Source organism: Pholis gunnellus (genome assembly GCF_910591455.1).
Source record: "Pholis gunnellus genome assembly, chromosome: 5".
Classification (NCBI taxonomy): domain Eukaryota; kingdom Metazoa; phylum Chordata; class Actinopteri; order Perciformes; family Pholidae; genus Pholis; species Pholis gunnellus.
Window position 1 is genome coordinate 3,325,930 of NC_136531.1, and position 17,583 is coordinate 3,343,512.

The following is a 17,583-nucleotide window of genomic DNA, read 5'->3' on the forward strand; positions in this document are numbered from 1 at the left end:
TTCATCATAGGTGAGTCGTGGCGTCGTCGCCCTCCTCCTCCTCCTCCTCCGTTCATGGTTTCACCAACGTCGAGCCGGTCTTTAAGAACATTCATGACGTTTACATCCAAAAGTAGCGAAGATTTAACAGTTTTCAGATAATCTGCATAAGAAGAACGTAGGCGGTGTCTTCTCCTCTACTGTGAATATATGGAGTTGGTTTGGTGCTAATTCTTCAGTCTGGTGATGTTATTTATACCTTTGTAGAATAAAAGATGACGTAATTAAAAGAGAGCTAATCAAACCACAAATAATGAGAACTAAACAATTATGTAAATATGTTGTTTATTGTCTACGTGTGTTTCTTTTGCGCTTTCTCACATTTTGCTTTCATTTTGCTAATTCAGCTGCTTCCTCTTCCTCTTCCTCTGTGGTATTAGTAGAGTTGTTTAATTGAAGAATAGCCGCTAACAAAGCTCCGCTAATTCTATGATTCCTGTTAATTCTTTCACAATAAAAGTCTTGTTATTTTAAAAAGCATTTTAGCAGCAAAATTAGGAAACATATCTAGGAAATGTACAGACGTGACCGTTAATGTGTGCTGGCGTGGTCATATGACCAAAGAGGAATGTAACCACGGCCTTAGTCTGAACTTTAACTCTTAGGTGAACTCACAAGAGGAAAATAACATAAAGGTTCAAATCAACGCAGCCGAGAGCTGATTCTCAGTCTCTAGTGTGAGTCACGCTTCAGAAACACAGGATCCTACATCTCCCATGATGCAACGCAGCGTCTTGAGTTGCATTATAAACTTTGACTCCAACAAACCGCTGTGTTTTCTTTCGCTGTGATGTTGAACTAGTGTGTGTGTCTGTAGAGCTGTGTGTTTAATCCTCAGCTGCTGTTAACGTGGTTTGTTTTGATTAACGACCGTCGGCTTCGATAGTCAAATAATCCTCCAGTCATGCAAACGTGACCTTTATGTAGTTTCCTGGAACAAACCGGGAGAGAAGGGACGCTTCCTAGATTACATCTAATATTCAGTAAAAACATTGACTCTACAAATGTTTATGCGGTTCATTTTTCACCCGTTGTGTTACTACTACAGCTATATCTTAACTTACAACTTCCACACACCTGGAGCAGTATAATCCAGGTTAACTTCTCCACTAAAACCCTCAAAATAAACTCGTGAGGCTGGTTTATGTTTTGAATAGTCAGGTTTTTAGTGAAGAGTTCCAGGTAACACGGGGGAGTCTCTGATATACAAACGGTCATTTTGAGGCTGAAGTATTCCTCAAATTATTCAAATACTTTATTTATTTTCCTCCAATATCTCTGAAGCGCAGCAGCAGCACACAATGAACCACGTCATCTGATTATAAGTGTTCTAGAACATTCTGCTGCTGCTGCTGAGAGTAAAACTTTGTTAATAAAGTTTCTACAAGTGCGAGAGACGTTCTTGTAGTTGTGAGGTGATTGTGGAGGAGTTCTGAGGGTCTAAAAGGTTCACGACGAGAGCAGAAAGCTGCTTTATACTTGATCTAGAAGATGCTAAATATTGTGTTAGTAAACAATCAACAGCAGATATTTAACGGCAGTTTTTAGAGGAGCATCAACTTTCATGCAGAAGATTATAAAACACGAGCTAATAAAGCCTTTAAAAGACTTAGATTGTTCATGCGTGCCTCATAATACATATTTTAAATGTTGTTTTGTTTCTTCCTCAGATGATTTTGAATCCAAGTTTAACTTCCACCCTATTGAGGACCTTCCACCTCCAGAGGAGTACCGGCATTTCACCAAGGTCTACCCGAGCAAAACCAACAAGGGTACGAGTACGCAGAGAGTACGCAGAGAGTACGCAGAGAGTACGCAGAGTACAGTCGTGTTATTGTAACTCTTCAGTACTTTATCTGGGCTGCTTACGTGTCCTGTTGCGTCTCCGTACTGCTCACTGAGAGCGTTGTTGTCACACTACTTTGGTTTATTTCACCGGTGTGTTTTTCTAAACAAACCTAATTATAATTTATAAACACTAATGAATATGAAAGATCAAATAGATCGTTGAGCTTTAACTTTTATATTCATCATGGGGCGAGAGGAGAGGGCTTAGCGTCAAGATTTAAAGAGTAACTAAACCACCAAAACTGCAAACTAATGTATACGTCTGTTTATTGGTGTTGAGTCCAGATCTTGACATTTTAGTGCAATGTATTTGGATTCTACATATTGTGTATAAATACACAGTGACTGCCCTCTACTGGTTACTGTTAGCAGTAGCAGTTAAACTCTCTGCAGTTTAGTGACTCTTTAACACATTAAAGCACAACTCTGGAGGCCATAGTGGAGCCTTATTTATTATTATTTATAGCCTGTTTATCAGAGTCAGTCATTAACACCAGTGTGTGTTTTGAAGTGTGAGAACTGACCTGTAGTGACCCTCCTGTGTCTCTCTCTCTTTCTTTCTCTCTCTCTCTCTCTCTCTCTCTCTCTCTCTAGCCATGATGAGAGGAGCTCCTCCAGCGCCGCCGGTGGGGAGATGAACGGACCTCAGCTCAGGACTTTAACTCTCACCGTGGAGGGAGAGAGAGAGGGAAGAAGAGAGAGAGAGCGGTATCGAAGCACTCTAATCACACATCACACTACAACACACACTAACACTAAAACCACCAGCTGGAAGCACAACGTAAACACCGACACCTCAGCAGGTTTGACTTGACTCTGCGATCACTCTCAGAATCTTCTGTTGGACACTAAACATATCAGGACCAAACTCCAGCTCTGTGCATTCCTTCTTTTTATCTTTAATCCATAATCATGATTATAACGGTGACTTTCAGCATTCTCAATAACGGTTGATTTTTTTTTTTTGTATTTTGGTGTCGGCATTAATTTCGCGGAAACTTGTCCTTTTTTTTGAATTTATATTTTCTGCAGATGAATTCCAACAAAACTGATGATGCCATGAATGTGTGTGGGAGGGGGGGGGGGGGGGCTAATGACGGTTATCTTTTTATTATTTTAGTTGTATTTTGTCTTAAATAGCCATTCCAGGAGTGCCAGGTGAGGGTGTGTTTGAATCAACTCTCTGTGTCAAGTGTGCCAAAACTGGGTGGAGTCAAATATATATATTTAATTGATATGTTTTAAAATTCTCCAAACCGGAAGCAAACTGCAAAGCTCGCCAAGTTCTGACAGAAGCCTCGTCGTTTATTTTTACATTCGGAGAGGAACCGTTTGTTTTCTGTCTCCCCCCCCTACTTTCCTTTATTCGGGGGGGGGTATATATTTCCATCTTGAGGCCATGTTGCACAGAAGCTGAACTGTGCATGACGCTTGTTTTATGCACCTACGATGACAGAAGACGCTTCATCTCTAACGTGTGTGTGATGCGTTTAAACTCTCTGAGCATCGTCCTCCAAACACGCGCTGGTTCCACTGAATGATTCTCTGTTTGCTGGACCGAGAGCGTGCGATTGAGCTGCAGGTTTCACGGTGTTTATAAGGGATCATTGATCAACCTCCTGTCCGGGGGAAGTCCACCTAAAAGCTGAACTCTGTTGTGAATCCGTCGTTTAACTTTAGCTGCCGGTGGCCCTTTTTACTTTCTTGTTGTTTCCACAGAAGGACTTTTAACGGCCAGAGTGTGATTGCTATGCAAGGAGCAGTTTGTACAGAGTGTAGTTGGTAGCAGCTAACCAAAAAATAAAATAAAATTTAAAAAAAAGAGGAACACATAAGTGCCAGAGAACCGTTGAAGCAGATGGAGGTTCATCACTTTAAAACACTAATTCCATCAAATTCACACTAAGAGGAAGAAGAAGAGACGCTCGGTGCTGCAGCGCCCCCTGCTGGTCTCTGCCTTACACGACTCTGCTGTCACTCTCATCGGTACCAGTACGTCTCATTTGTTTGTTTTTAGGGGGTAAAGATGACGACGACAAGGTAAATAAAAAAACAAGTTTATTTGAAAATGCAATACATATTGTATATTTACATTAAGGAATATGGTAATCATAGCTGTTGATCTATTTTTGATGTTGTAAAAAGCTTGTAATATAGGAAAGAGAAATGATTATAACGGTGTTCAGTGGCTGAGCTCTGGTGTGACTCTGGAGCTCTTCTCTCTGGACGTTCGGACCAACGAGGGCCAACGAGCTCAACGCACGTGTGACGTTTTGCCAACGAGACCACGGTTTTTTTTTTGGGGGGGGGGATTCTGTTTCTATATGAATGCATTTTGTCGGGTGCTGTGATGGAGGATGACATCACACAACACAGTGGAACTACACTTCCTGTCCCGGGTGGTTTTCGCTCACCTTGTCACACAGCAGGTGACCCGACACGCTGGTGTCTCCTCCTGCTGCTCTCACTGTGTCCACTCCAAGAGCAAAATAAACCCTGTGGTCGGTTCATGTTAATCAGCCATGTTTTTATCATTTGGAATAATTTCAAATAAATATGGGAAAAAGGGACCTGATGCAGCGTGTTTCTGTTTCAATGAGTCTGTGTCCTTTTGAGGAACATTTTAGTTCTTTACTGAAGTCAAAGTATTTAAACGTCCACTAGACGTGTGTACTTATAACGTGTCTGGTATATATTAATGTTAATAATGGTGTATTCAGATTGGTGTGCTAACACAAGTAGTATGTTAGTTTCACTGTTAAGTTAAACATTTTTAATTTACAGTGTTTTTGTGTGACATCAGACTGAAACATGGAAATGTTGGAAGTCAGTCCCAAAATAGAAACATTAAAATGTATAAATATTTGATTACTTATCACCTCATTATTGGCTTTTTCCACAGCAGCAGTTGTGAAGTGATGAATATGAGTTCACTTTTTACAAGTAATGTAGAAGATGTCGGATTAAATACACACAAGGTTAGATTGTGAATGTGTACGCAGTGTAATACTGTTTGAACTATATGTTAATGATCACTGGTTTAATCTTTAGTAACGCTGTTTTATTATGAGTTCATATCTTTTATTAATGTAAAATGTAGTGGAGTGAGAAGTACAATATTTGCTTCAAATGTAGTGAAGTAGAAGTATAAAGTACCAGAAAAGTACAAGTTCCTCGAAATTTTACTTAAATTCAGTACTCGGTATATTAAATGTACGTAATTAAATGTAACTGTAAAGCTAAGAGGGAGAAGAAAAAAAATCCATTAGATTTTTTATTTTATTACATTTTTTGTTATTTCTAATTTTGTATTTATAACTTTTTTTTGTTTACTTTTTTAAGTGAATTCATTTTTTTTTAGCTCTGATTGTTTAAATCTCTAGTTCAGATAAAGAGAGAAGAATAGACTGTGGGTGTTACTCATAGAGACTCTTAAACCGCCAAAAAGAACATTTTTGAAACGCCCACAGCTCCTCTCAGCCAATGAGATCCGCCGGAACTACAAAACCCGCCAAAAATTATCGAAAGGGAGGAGCACGAGAGACTTTCCCACTGGTTTCGACTTGTAGCTTCTCGATCATGAGGACTTCACTCAAAGTCTCTCTCAGGTAAAACACTTCAATCTTTATTTTATATAAATGTGCAACAGGGTTTGACTAAACTTTGTAAGTAAAACTCATTTAAGGTGATTGTGTTACTAAGTTAAGATTTATTTATTTATTATTTATATAAATTAAGATGTGTTGATGCAGCTCGTGCTTTTATTTTATGAATATGCGCTCGTGGAACTGTAGATGTGATGTGTGCACCAACAATATATATTTTAAAGTATTGATGCTGACTTATCACGTCAACTTTTTGGGGGAAATGCTCTAAATTGCATTACAGTCATTTAGCAGAATCTTTTATCCAAAGCGACTTACAATTCAGATTATATCACATCTCTACACCGTAGTTACTTACTTAGCCGAGGCTCGAACACCCACTTAGCCACAGTTGCCCACAATTAATAGCAAACTCCTAATAAATCATTTGTTTGATCATCATTCAATAATAATAATATAGTACGTTTCTGTGCAAAATGTTCGATATACAGAACTAAAATAAATACATAGTCACCAGTTTGTGTGTCCACCAAGTGAAATTAAATGTTTTAATACAACAGTCCTGCAGTCAGCCTGCATGTTAGAATTACTGTTAAACTGTATTGTATTAAAACGGGATATTGTTATTGTAGTCCACCTGCACTGATATAAATGTAGACGATAAAATAACTTGTAAAATGACCGCACAGTTTAATTAAAACATTTTAAAAACCGTTTCAACAGAAACTGTATGTCTCAATCTCCACACAAAGAAAAAACTAACTGCTGTGAAGTCGGACAGTTTTCAGGAATAGACAGGAAGTCACAGAACCAGATATTTCCGGTAACCGGAAGATGGCAGTAATGCAACAAAAAAGATGTAAGCTGCCGTTAAACACCACATAAGAAGAAGAAGAACCAGCTGTTACCGGTTAGATCCACAGCGCGAAGTTTTCGAAGCGAAATATTTCCCGGGAAGTGAGTGTCAGTGAACCCGCAAAGCAACACGTTAGTTTTTAAAGCTCCGCAGTCTGTATTTAAAATGATCGTGAAACTGATCACTTTACTCAGTATTCTTCACTTTGCTGCCGGTAAGTTTACATCTTGACTCTAGAAAAACATTAAAGTAAATAAAAACTACGTTGTTACTGTTTGGAGACTTCTTCGGCCACTGTCGTACTTAGTGTTAGCATTAGCATGTTAAGCATAACCTCGGTAGTGTTTGCACTATTTAAACTGTTTTGACGCGTTTGACCCAAACATCACAATAACATGAATACGTGTCTCTATTTAAAGCTCGTTTTGTTTGATGTTGTTGAGACTTTCTTTAGCTTTTAGTCTTATTTCAGTGCGTCGAAGTGTTTGATCTTCATGTCACTTTTCTCCTAGCTGTGGTGTTAGCGGTGACATGACATGTACAGTAAAGCTAATCAAACAGGTCTCGTGCTGTCGTCTGTGTTATACTGGATTTATTAGCTTTACTGTACATGTCATGTCACCACTAACAACACAGACGACAGCACGAGACCTGTTTGATTTGGAGAGAACCCTTTGGAGCTTATTTTGTTTAATTTTAGTGTTTATTTAATAATCTATTTAATCCTGTGAAGCTTTTTCCACCGTCACTCGTGTAGTTTAACTTCATAGTTAAAATGTATGAGACCTGGAGCAACTGGGCTCTTGTCTGTACTTGCTCCTGGAGCAGGAGAGCGAGTGTTGCCATCTTCACCACATGTTTAAAAAAACGCAGACATTGTTGTCTGCTCTTCAGGTGACGCGACATATTTTCGTGTGTGTGTGTGTGTCACACAGCTCCCCAGGTGCCCCCCTCTGGATCTCGTAATAACGGCGGTCGTGACGCCCCTCCCCCTCCTCCGTACCGCGTCCACAGCTCTGCGGTCTCAGAGGCGCACAGCTGGGTGGGCAAACCTCCTCCCCCTCCCTCCTCCTCTTCCTCCTCCGTCTCATCTTCATCCTCCCGAACCCCGGCTGGACCCCCTCCACCGCCCCCGCCCATCCAGAACGGCCACTCCTCCGTCTCCTCCTCCAAGTTCATCATAGGTGAGTCGTGGCGTCGTCGCCCTCCTCCTCCTCCTCCTCCTCCTCCGTTCATGGTTTCACCAAAGTCGAGCCGGTCTTTAAGAACATTTATGACGTTTACATCCAAAAGTAGCGAAGATTGTAACCGAGTTTTCAGATAATCTGCATAAGAAGAACGTAGGCGGTGTCTTCTTCGTCCTCTACTGTGAATATATGGAGTTGGTTTGGTGCTAATTCTTCATTCTGGTGATGTTATTTATACCTTTGTAGAATAAAAGATGACTTAATTAAAAGAGAGCTAATCAAACCACAAATAATGAGAACTAAACAATTATGTAAATATGTTTATTGTCTACGTGTGTTTCTTTTGCGCTTTCTGACAATTTGCTTTAATTTTGCTAATTCAGCTGCTTCCTCTTCCTCTGTGGTATTAGTAGAGTTGTTTAATTGAAGAATAGCCGCTAACAAAGCTCCGCTAATTCTATGATTCCTGTTAATTCTTTCACAATAAAAGTCTTGTTATTTTAAAAAGCATTTTAGCAGCAAAATTAGGAAACATATCTAGGAAATGTACAGACGTGACCGTTAATGTGTGCTGGCGTGGTCGTATGACCAAAGAGGAATGTATCCACGGCCTTAGTCTTTTAAAACCAATATTGTATTAATAACCACATTTAAATACCTAACAGTGTTAAATGAAATGGGCTACAGAGGAAACTATAAGCCACATTCATGGCGGTAAAGTGTGGCTCACAAAGTAAAAGCTGCAACGGTTACTTCTTCTTAAATTGGGAAGTTTTAGTGGTTTGCATCGGGCGGAACTCCGCCGCGCGCGATACAGAGAGCAGAGGAGAATTGTAAACACGTAACCTTGTTAGAGACAGAAATGACATACGGCTGAATAGTTTGTTTAATAAAAGAACAATGTATAGACCGGTTCTATAGGAAGGCTAACCTTAAATGACTTCTGTTGTGATCTGGCACTATATAGAAAATAAAGTTAAACAAAATTAACTCTACCTTCAAGGGGGGGGGGGGCTAATATAATGGTAGGGGAAACACTGAGGTGGAAATGTTGGCATACTGAAGTCTTTCTGATTTAGTCAACGTCCTCTTCTCTTATCACACTTTTGTGTCGATCATGTTGGAATGTGAACACCTGGACTGTCCAATGTGAATGCTGAGAAGATGTTTGTTCTCGAGGCTTTCAAACGGTCTAAAGATCATGTTTGTCTCACAGGAGGGTCTCGTGCCGTTTGCCCGACGCAGCTGATCAAGGTGGTTGAAGGTGAGAATGTTGCTCTTCCCTGTGGCCTGGAATCCCCGTCCAACTTGTCTGGTTACACGGTGGATTGGAGGAGAGTTGACAACAAGCAGTTGGTCTACGTCTATCGCCATGGACGGGACGACCCTGAACCAGTGGTGGATCAATACAGAGGCAGGACCACCATCAATCATGAAGGTCTGAGCAGAGGAAACATGACCCTCGAGATCTCTTCAGCCAACCTGTCCGACAGCGGATCATACAAATGCTTTGTCCCAAAACTGAAGATCTGGTGTGAGGTCGATCTCATCGTTGGTAAGCAGATTAATACTCTATAGGTCAGTTTAGGATTCAAGATTTATATAATGAACCTGCAAATAATGAATAACTGTGTTTGTGTCATTTGAATCAGAAGAAAAAGAGACAAAGACAGTTGTTAAACATAGAAGTAGAGGATATCATGTTGATTTAACTGTGTAGTGGAGATGCAGCTTCATTTTTGTTGCTGACAAATTGATAATCATTTTTTTTTTTAACAGTACCAAAAGACCAACAGAACCGGACAAAGACAGATGTTACCAGAACAACTGGACCTCCACTAGTAGAAGAACCAGAGTCAGAAGATCATGGTAAATGTCTTTCTGAATTGTTCTTTAGGAAACTTTGATTCACTTTATTCTACGGCGTCTTTGAACAAACGATACTCTGACTGGAGGTTGTGTGTAAAGTTAGTTTTTTAAAGGCTGGCTTTTTCTAATCTTGAGAAATAAATGTAGCAAATTGGGATTACGATCTAAATGTGCTTGTTTATTTGTCACACAATGAAATCAGTACTCAACAGAAGAACCCAGCCCAGTGTTGCCATGTGTTGGTCTTGTGTACAGAATGAACAATGAGGATGACAAAATGATGGACATGAAATGTGTCTGTTGATGATTCTTGACAGTAACATCTGTTACGTGACACGGCATCACCTTGATCCTGCTCTTCAACATCTCCTCTGATATTCTTTCAGGTGGTGGAAACAGGGAGGACGTCCGTGCCGCGGTCATCTCCACTGTGTTCTTAACGTTCTGCGGTCTCGTTGTTTTTCTGGTTCTGAGGAGCAGAGCGATGCGTAAGTTACAAAAACAAACTCCTGCTTCACGGCTTTTTGTCATCGTCATTTAAAGTCTTGATGGGTGTTTAAAGTTACTGTGAGGAACTTTTAACGGGAGAACCAGAACCAGGACTGAGCGGTAAAATTAGAGGTTTTCTAAAGAGACTCTGGTGAATGCAAACACGACCACTTTCATCTGCAGGGAAACCCCCAAATCAACAAAAAAATAAAATGATTTGTAGTAACTTTAATCAAGCAAGGTTACCAGTGGAACCAGGAACCAGTTTCACTGTTGGTTTTGTTATATTTCACTCTATTATATGTTGAATGTGTAATTGCTTTGTGGCTGCAAACACTGTAGTTTTGTCTTTACATATCAAGTTTTATATAATGAACCTGCAAATAATGAATAACTGTGTTTGTGTCACTTGAATCAGGAAAAAAGGAGACAAAGACAGATGTTTCCAGCACAACTGGACCTGCAGTGAAAGAAGTGACCGAGACAGACGATGGTGGTAAATGTCTTTGAATATTTACACTTGATGTAGGTGATATCAGCAACTTGATATTAGTCACCGAGAGGCTGAGTAGTGGAGACTAACCTGCGGACGCTCTGGCAGTAAATGATTCACGCCGATCCAGTGGCTGAGTTTTGTGAGTTTATTTGTGGACAACAAACAGTCAGAAGTGTTCAAACTCGCTTTCTCCTTGGTGTGCAAAGGTGATCAGCAGCGGCAAACAATGACAATAGTGTGAATAGCGGTCAACAAAAAATAAGGCTCCCTCTCTCACCCCCTCTCCTTCCATTCATCCAACTAACTGATCAGCTGATGTCCCCATTGCTATCCCCAACACCACGTTTCTCAATTACAGGAAGTGACAAAAAAGGGTGCACAAAATGGAACAGGCCATACCTGGCTCCTACACTTGACATCCTCTTTCTTTGGACTCTCGCATCGGAAAAGGGAAAAACTAATTGCTAATAATAATAACAGCAGCAGTGGATATAATACAATAATGATAATATAAATGTGGATAATAATAATAATAATAGCACGGTCCAGGTATAACCACGATTCATGGAAACCTCAGAGGCGAGAAAGCTCAACGACTCTTGGGAGATGTAAGATGTGTTTTGTTGTCTCTTCCTTCAACGAGCTCCTTTAACACGTGTCACAAACTGGTTTTCTTTCTCTCAGAGGATCGGATGGAGATGCTCCCCGGACCGAAGGAGCCAAACGAAAACGGATGTCACCTTGAATCAAACACCCAAAGAGCAGAAAGGGACGGTGACCAGGAGGGACCTGCAGCCTACGGTTTACTAAACGTCTGAGAGGTGAAAGTGATGGTCGGCGGCCTCACTGCTGACCATCACATCACCGAGCTGAAAGCACACTTCTACCAAAGCTTTTTAGAGACTAAAATAAAACGGTGAACCTCCCCACATGAGCTAGTAAACAAACGTATTACCGGTTGGACACGACGGCAATAAATGAGTCTTCTGAGCTGGTCGACACAATCCTATTAACTGGACGGGCTAGCGGAGAATCAAGACCTCCGCCAAGGCCGAATGCACAATCATGCAATGTTAACGACAGTGACAAATAATGAGCGTATCCGCCCCACGATTGGGATCCCCCTCCATATTTTAATGGGTTCTTCCTCTGCCTTTACTTCACCCTTCCACCAAGTTTCATGATAATTGGGCCGATGTATATTCAGTCATCAGGCTGACAAACAAACCAAAGACATAGAAAGGGACCAGTCAGTTTATTTAAATGTAATTAAAGATATTTGGTCCCAAATATGCAAGAATATTTCCCACATGCCAGAAATTGCAACTTGTGTAATATAAAGATATAAATAATTAATATAACGAAGGAGATTTTTTTAGTGATGCCGCTCCAGAAATCATGAAATATCTCAACATCCACTTGATGGATTGCCATGAAATTTGCTGCAGAGTTTACGTCCTCAGGATGAATTGTTTCAACCGCTGTGCTCCTGACTTTTCTTCTATAGCGCCATCATCAGGTCAATGTCTTGCTTTGTTTTGTCACCAAATCCCTGCAAAACTACAGACATTTAGCCTCAGCTTTACTTTGTGTTTAGTGCTAGTTAGCCAGTGTTAGCATGCTAACATGCTAAAATACAATCATGTTAAACACTGTTAAACATCAGCATGCTAGCTTTTTCATTTTAAGCATGTTAGCATGCTGATGTTAGCATTTAGCTCATGTATTTTACTGCATTAGTTTTAAATAGGTGTACCTAATAAACTGGCTCTACAGAAGCAATAGTGAACCAGAACACAACAGGGTACTTTTTACTGTATTTTAAAATATTGTCACTAATATTGTGCCTTAAATTATTATAAAGTGCCATTATAGAAAGTAACTAACTGCATTTACTCATGTACTGTACTTGTGTTTCCATTTTATTTCAGAACTAATGTTACTAATGAAAGAGTTTTTCAGTCTTCACTTTGTTTCTTTTATTGATGCTGGTTGTCAGAAACACAGAATATATTTACACCTAAGATGTAGTACAGTAGAAAGTAGCATAAAGTGCAAATACATAAATAAAGTATCTCAAAATGTAAAAGACAAATCCAGTTCAAAGTTTCTTTGTTTTTATTCTCTTGAGGATTTGTTCACTTTGTTCCGGCTATAAAACATTCTGCAGAGAGGACGACTGTATGAAACACAAATAACACGATACTAAACTCTTCTTCTCTGGTCACAGCAGCTGAATGTTTTATTATTAGAGTTTGTTGATTAATTTTCTTTTATTGACCCCTACAAACACACCAGACAGAGACCTCTTGATGCTTCTGTTGATTCAAAGTTGATGAAAACTAAAACCCTTAAACACTTTTTATTAAACTAAAGAATAAGTGTTTCATGACTTTATCCAATCATTTGTGCCAGTATTCATAATGTATTATATATATATATGTATATGTATATGTATATATATATATATATATGTATATGTATATGTGTATATATATATATATATATATATATACAATAATAAGACATTAAACATTTTCATTTGCCTCTCAGATATTGAAGGAATGTGCAAATGCTTCTTATTCCTGAGTACATTGTTTTTAATGATTCAACAGTCTTGAAGGCAGGTTATGCAGTTATTAGAATGAATTAGACGACATCATATAATATCAATCAGTGGCTTAATGTCTGTGTGTTGGAGTAGAAAAACATTTACAGACAAATAGAAAAAAACATCAAAATCAATAATGTTTAAACCGTAAATCACCAATAATATAGATGTGTTACATTAAATGAAAGAGTCTCTCTGTAGAAGATCAAGTGTTTGTTCTACTCAGTGTGATTGACAGGAGAGATGATCAGAGGAGCAGAGTTTTTACCACCATCATTAAAACATGGACCAAAGAATGGGTAGAGTTTCTCAGTGAAGCAGCAGCCAGTAAAGGAGTAGATAAGAGCTGCAGCATCAACGTCATAGAAGGAGACCAGACCCTCCTCATAATCCACAAACACCCCCACCTTCTGAGGCTGAGACTTCAGAGAGAGAAGGACTAGAGGGTCAGTAACAGCTAAGTACTGATTCTCATTAATCAAACATATTGTCCAGAAACCATTCTGACGACTCGCTATGACTGCTCCCTTCCTGTTGATCGACTCTCTGGCCACTCCTAAATACCAGTTAGTCTTTCCTTTAACCTGAACCTCGAAGTAAAATCTTCCTGAAGAGAAACTCTGCTTTGCTAAGACACGAGCATGAGTATCAAATCTCTCTGGATTGTTTGGGAGATTCTTCTTTACATCACCATATTTAACTTGTTTTCCATCATCAGACAGGATGAGTTCAGGATGAGCTGTATCAGGATCAAGTGTCACATCCACTGCAGACTGCTGGACCCTCTTCAGCTTGGCCTGAATGAGCAGCTTCTTCATGTGTTTACTGAGCGTCTCCTCCAGCTGATTCACAGCTCTCACCACAGTCCCCTCATGTGAAGGTGGACTGACTCTGACTCCTGTCCAGTTCTTGGTGGCTGGAGGAGTTTTCAGGGTCGTGAAGCTCTGGAGGAGGTGGAGGTGGTCTTCAGTGTGTGAGAGCTGAACCACCTCAGTGCTTCTCTTCTTCAGCTCAGAGATTTCCTGTTCCAGCTCTTTGATGAAGCCTTCAGCCTGTTTCTCTGTCTTTCTCTGCTTCTCTTTGATCGTGTCGATGAGCTCGGCCTGGCTTCTCTCGACAGACTCCTTCAGAGCGGTGAAGACCTGAACACCATCTGCTATCTCTCTGTCTGCATCTTCCTCACTGAGCTCCACTGAGTGTTTGATCTCCTGAATCTTCACTCGTCTCTTCTGGATCATCTGCTGGATTTCAGTCTCAGTCTTCCCCAGCTCGACCTTCTTTCCTTCATATTCTTCTTCCAGAGGAACAACATCATGGTTCTTGTGGTCTGAATAAGTGCAGAGCATGCAGACACACATCTGGTCGGTCTTACAGAACAGCTCCAGAGGTTTATCGTGCTTCGTACACATCCTGTCTTCCGGGTTCTCCACAGCGTCGATCAGCTGATGTCTTTTCAGACCTGGTTTTGTCAGATGAGGCTCCAGGTGAGTCTCACAGTAGGAGGCCAGACACACCAGGCAGGACTTCAGGGCCTTCAGTTTGGTTCCAGTGCAGACGTCACAGGGAACTTCTCCTGGTTTGGACTCTTGTTGCTCTGAGCTGCTGGTTTTCTGTTGAGCTGACTGTCTGAACTGAGCAGCCATCTCAGAGATGAAAGTGTTGACCTGCAGCTCAGGTCTGGTGTTAAAAAGCTTTTTACAGTTGGGACACTGACACTGGACATTAACGTTCCAGTGTTGAGTGATGCAGGCTTTACAGAAGTTGTGTCCACATGGTATGGCGACTGGATCAGTGAAGACATCCAGACAGATGGAGCACAGAAACTGATCTTCAGTCAGCAGACAGCTGGCAGCAGACATGTCTACACTCTGAGGACAACAAGTGTGACAAAAACAAACTGTTATCACATCTTTAGCAGCAGCAACATTGTGCGTCAGGTATTGTTTTCACATTGTGGGTCTCTGTGTGTGTCATCATGGTAGATTGTGTCCTGGAGACACCTACTGTAGAGGAACTATTACAGAAGAGGGTTTGAGTACTTTAGAAAGGTGAAACAAAACAAAAAACTGAAAGAGTGAATTTATATAATTTGTAAGGAGCCTAAACATTTTGAATTCCACTTTTATATTGAACATATTACTATTTACTGTGACGTATTTGGACCTCAGTTTGAATGTGAGTTGAACTTCCTGTCTGAGTCGAGCTGAAGTGTTTGAGTTGAAACACAGTAAATATTATCAGCTGAACTTCCGCACAAAGACAGACAGCAGGAACGACAGAGACAGTGAAGTTTAGAGGAAAGGCTTTACAGTTCAAGGATATTTACCAAAGTACATAACAGTTATGTAAGTTATAAAACATCAACGTTGTACCTCTATAATCAATAAATAAATCCACACATTACATCCAAAGGGAGTAGCAGCTAGGCTAGTTAGCTTCTAGCAGGCCTAGTTTATCTGCTGCTTTGTTCTTTGTTGTGGATCCTGGTTTGAACTCACTTTTGACCAAATGTTGAGTTTCTCTGTAGAACAGTGTACTCACCAGAGTTTGTCAGAGACTCTGTTGTTGAGAAGAAGCTGCTGGATTCAGTTGAATGTTTCTTTAGAGAGAAACAGAGAGACTCGTCTCGACTGCAGCTCTGCTGTCGCTCAGACTAACTTTCACTTTCACTTCAGGAGAAGTGACTCAGCAGCTCTCCTCCTTCAGAGTGGCTCCTCCTCTCAGTGAAACTCTGTGAATTCCCTGTGAGGGTGACTAAAATAAGATGTCCTGACGTGTTTGCCAAAGTGCTATTTATTGCTTTTTTTGGTGTTGGAATAAATGTAAAATATTTAACTGCAAAGTAGTAACGTGTGTTTGATACCTTACATTTTTTTTTTGCATTAAATCATTCTGGGATGTTTGCTGAAATTGATTGAATGGCCCTACCAGGAAAATCCTCTCCCGCAGCGACTGAATCTCAACATGTGTGTCACATTGTATCGCGTTGTGACAGCACGGGAATCAGCATCACCACGTTCCTGTCATGTTTGCATTCACACATCTACATGAGCAGAGTGAATCAGCCGCTCAATCAGAGTGGAGGAGGGGCGGGACAAACACCGTCGGGTTTCATTCGTATCAAGTTGTACATCTAACAGAAATACTTACACTTCGCTCACGGACTTCATAAAGAAGTTTCTTCTAATTTCTTCTCAACGCCTTTTCCTGCGCACAACTTTGAGGAGAAACGTACAGTTTCTCTCTCTGCGGAGAAACGGGAAAGAAAACTCGGTTTTCAGTCTCTGCTCTCTGCGCTGCTGTAACACTTCCTCAGCATGTGCAGGACGGTGGATGTTGAACGCCCTCTGCTGGAATATTGCTGTAGTGCATCCTCACACGGAGTGTCAGTCAGCTTTTTTGTGTAATAACGCTGTTGTCTCTCCTTCTGTTGTGGGTTTCCTCAGAGTGTCAGTTCATCCAGCATGAACAGATGAACAGCGACCACTTTGTCAACAATAACACAACCTGAGCTACAAGCTCCACATAGTTTCATTCACAGTGTCTACTGTTGTGTTTGTATATGCACATGTTGTTATTTTTATTAAATACAAACTTTATCTTCATTCTGGTGAGTGGAGACAGTTTGACAGTATTTAGTTTTAGTGTTTATATAATAATCTATTTAATCCTGTGAAGCTTTGGGGGCTTTTTCCAGCGTCACTCGTTGTTTTACCTTCATAGTTAAAATATGTGAAACATTTCAGGAGTCTACGTCCTCTTTACTTGTCACACTTTTGTGTCGATCACAAAGTTTAGCTGCATCTTTGTGAAGCAGCAGGAACTGAAGCTTCATCAGTCTGCAGCTCTGACACAATGACAAAGTAAGAGGCTCTCATGTCTTTGGAAAGTCCCAATCCAAGTCAGGGCTGAAGCTCATGTGATTATTAAACCAAACGACAGCACAAGTCCTGTTTGATTTGGAGATTATATTTGTAATTGTATTATATTGTGGCAGCTGTTTCTGTTATTGTGTCCCACCTAGAAGACATGGCTTTACTGTTTTGTACAGGAAGTACACTAAACACACAATGAGTGAGAATAATAGCTGCTTAGTAAATGAATCACATATTCACATTAGTTAAATAAAGAGTGAAATCTGCATCAAACCGTCCCAGTTGATTGATGTATTGAGCACAGGAGGACTGTCCTCTCCTGAAATGGGAGGACTGTGTCCTTCAGAGGCGTTTAAAGCTGAATGAAAGTTATGTTTGTTCTCCTCAGGGAAGTCTGGAGCCATTTGCACGAATCCGCTGACGGTGGCAGAAGAAGGAGACGACGTTACTCTACGATGTTACCTGGATCCCGAGGTCAGCGTGGTGATGAAGACAGTGGACTGGAGGAGAGTTGACCTCGGCGGGGTGGTCTGCTCTTATCGACATAGGAAGCAAAACCAGGACGACTAGATGCTTCAGTACAGAAACAGGACGACTCTGAACCACGGAGCCCTGACCAGAGGAAACCTGTCGCTGCACATCTGCTCAGTAGATCCGTCAGACAGCGGACCGTACAGATGTTTTGTCCCAAAGATGAACCTCTTTTGT

At 40.6% G+C, this 17,583-nt stretch overlaps 3 protein-coding genes across 4 annotated transcripts in view; 2 read left to right on the forward strand and 1 right to left on the reverse strand.

Moving 5' to 3' along the window:
* wipf2a (WAS/WASL interacting protein family, member 2a) overlaps nucleotides 1–4,455 on the forward strand; it is a 15,706-nt gene extending 11,251 nt beyond the window's left edge. For both annotated transcript variants that reach the window (XM_079159263.1, XM_079159264.1), the window contains exons 6-8: nucleotides 1–10; nucleotides 1,710–1,811; nucleotides 2,482–4,455. The exon at nucleotides 1–10 is cut by the window's left edge and continues 245 nt beyond it. In XM_079159263.1, coding sequence (XP_079015389.1) covers nucleotides 1–10; nucleotides 1,710–1,811; nucleotides 2,482–2,525 — 156 coding nt within the window. In that variant the 3' untranslated portion in view covers nucleotides 2,526–4,455. The remainder of the gene's footprint in view (nucleotides 11–1,709; nucleotides 1,812–2,481) is intronic.
* Nucleotides 4,456–5,451: 996 nt separating this feature from the next.
* Nucleotides 5,452–11,207, forward strand: LOC306696052 (uncharacterized protein; the record flags this gene model as incomplete). Its single annotated transcript, XM_079159540.1, has 7 exons — nucleotides 5,452–5,495; nucleotides 7,284–7,532; nucleotides 8,752–9,090; nucleotides 9,315–9,404; nucleotides 9,791–9,892; nucleotides 10,312–10,389; nucleotides 11,074–11,207. The coding sequence occupies exons 3-7, from the start codon at nucleotides 8,991–8,993 to the stop codon at nucleotides 11,205–11,207; spliced, it is 504 nt and encodes a 167-aa protein (XP_079015666.1). The 5' UTR covers nucleotides 5,452–5,495; nucleotides 7,284–7,532; nucleotides 8,752–8,990.
* Nucleotides 11,208–13,216: 2,009 nt separating this feature from the next.
* On the reverse strand, nucleotides 13,217–15,660 carry LOC306696050 (E3 ubiquitin-protein ligase TRIM21-like). Its single transcript, XM_079159538.1, has 2 exons — nucleotides 15,542–15,660; nucleotides 13,217–14,868 (listed from the first exon to the last, which is right to left on the reverse strand). Exon 2 carries the CDS (start codon nucleotides 14,857–14,859, stop codon nucleotides 13,219–13,221), a length of 1,641 nt encoding a protein of 546 aa, XP_079015664.1. The 5' UTR covers nucleotides 14,860–14,868; nucleotides 15,542–15,660; the 3' UTR covers nucleotides 13,217–13,218.
* Nucleotides 15,661–17,583: the final 1,923 nt, after the last annotated feature.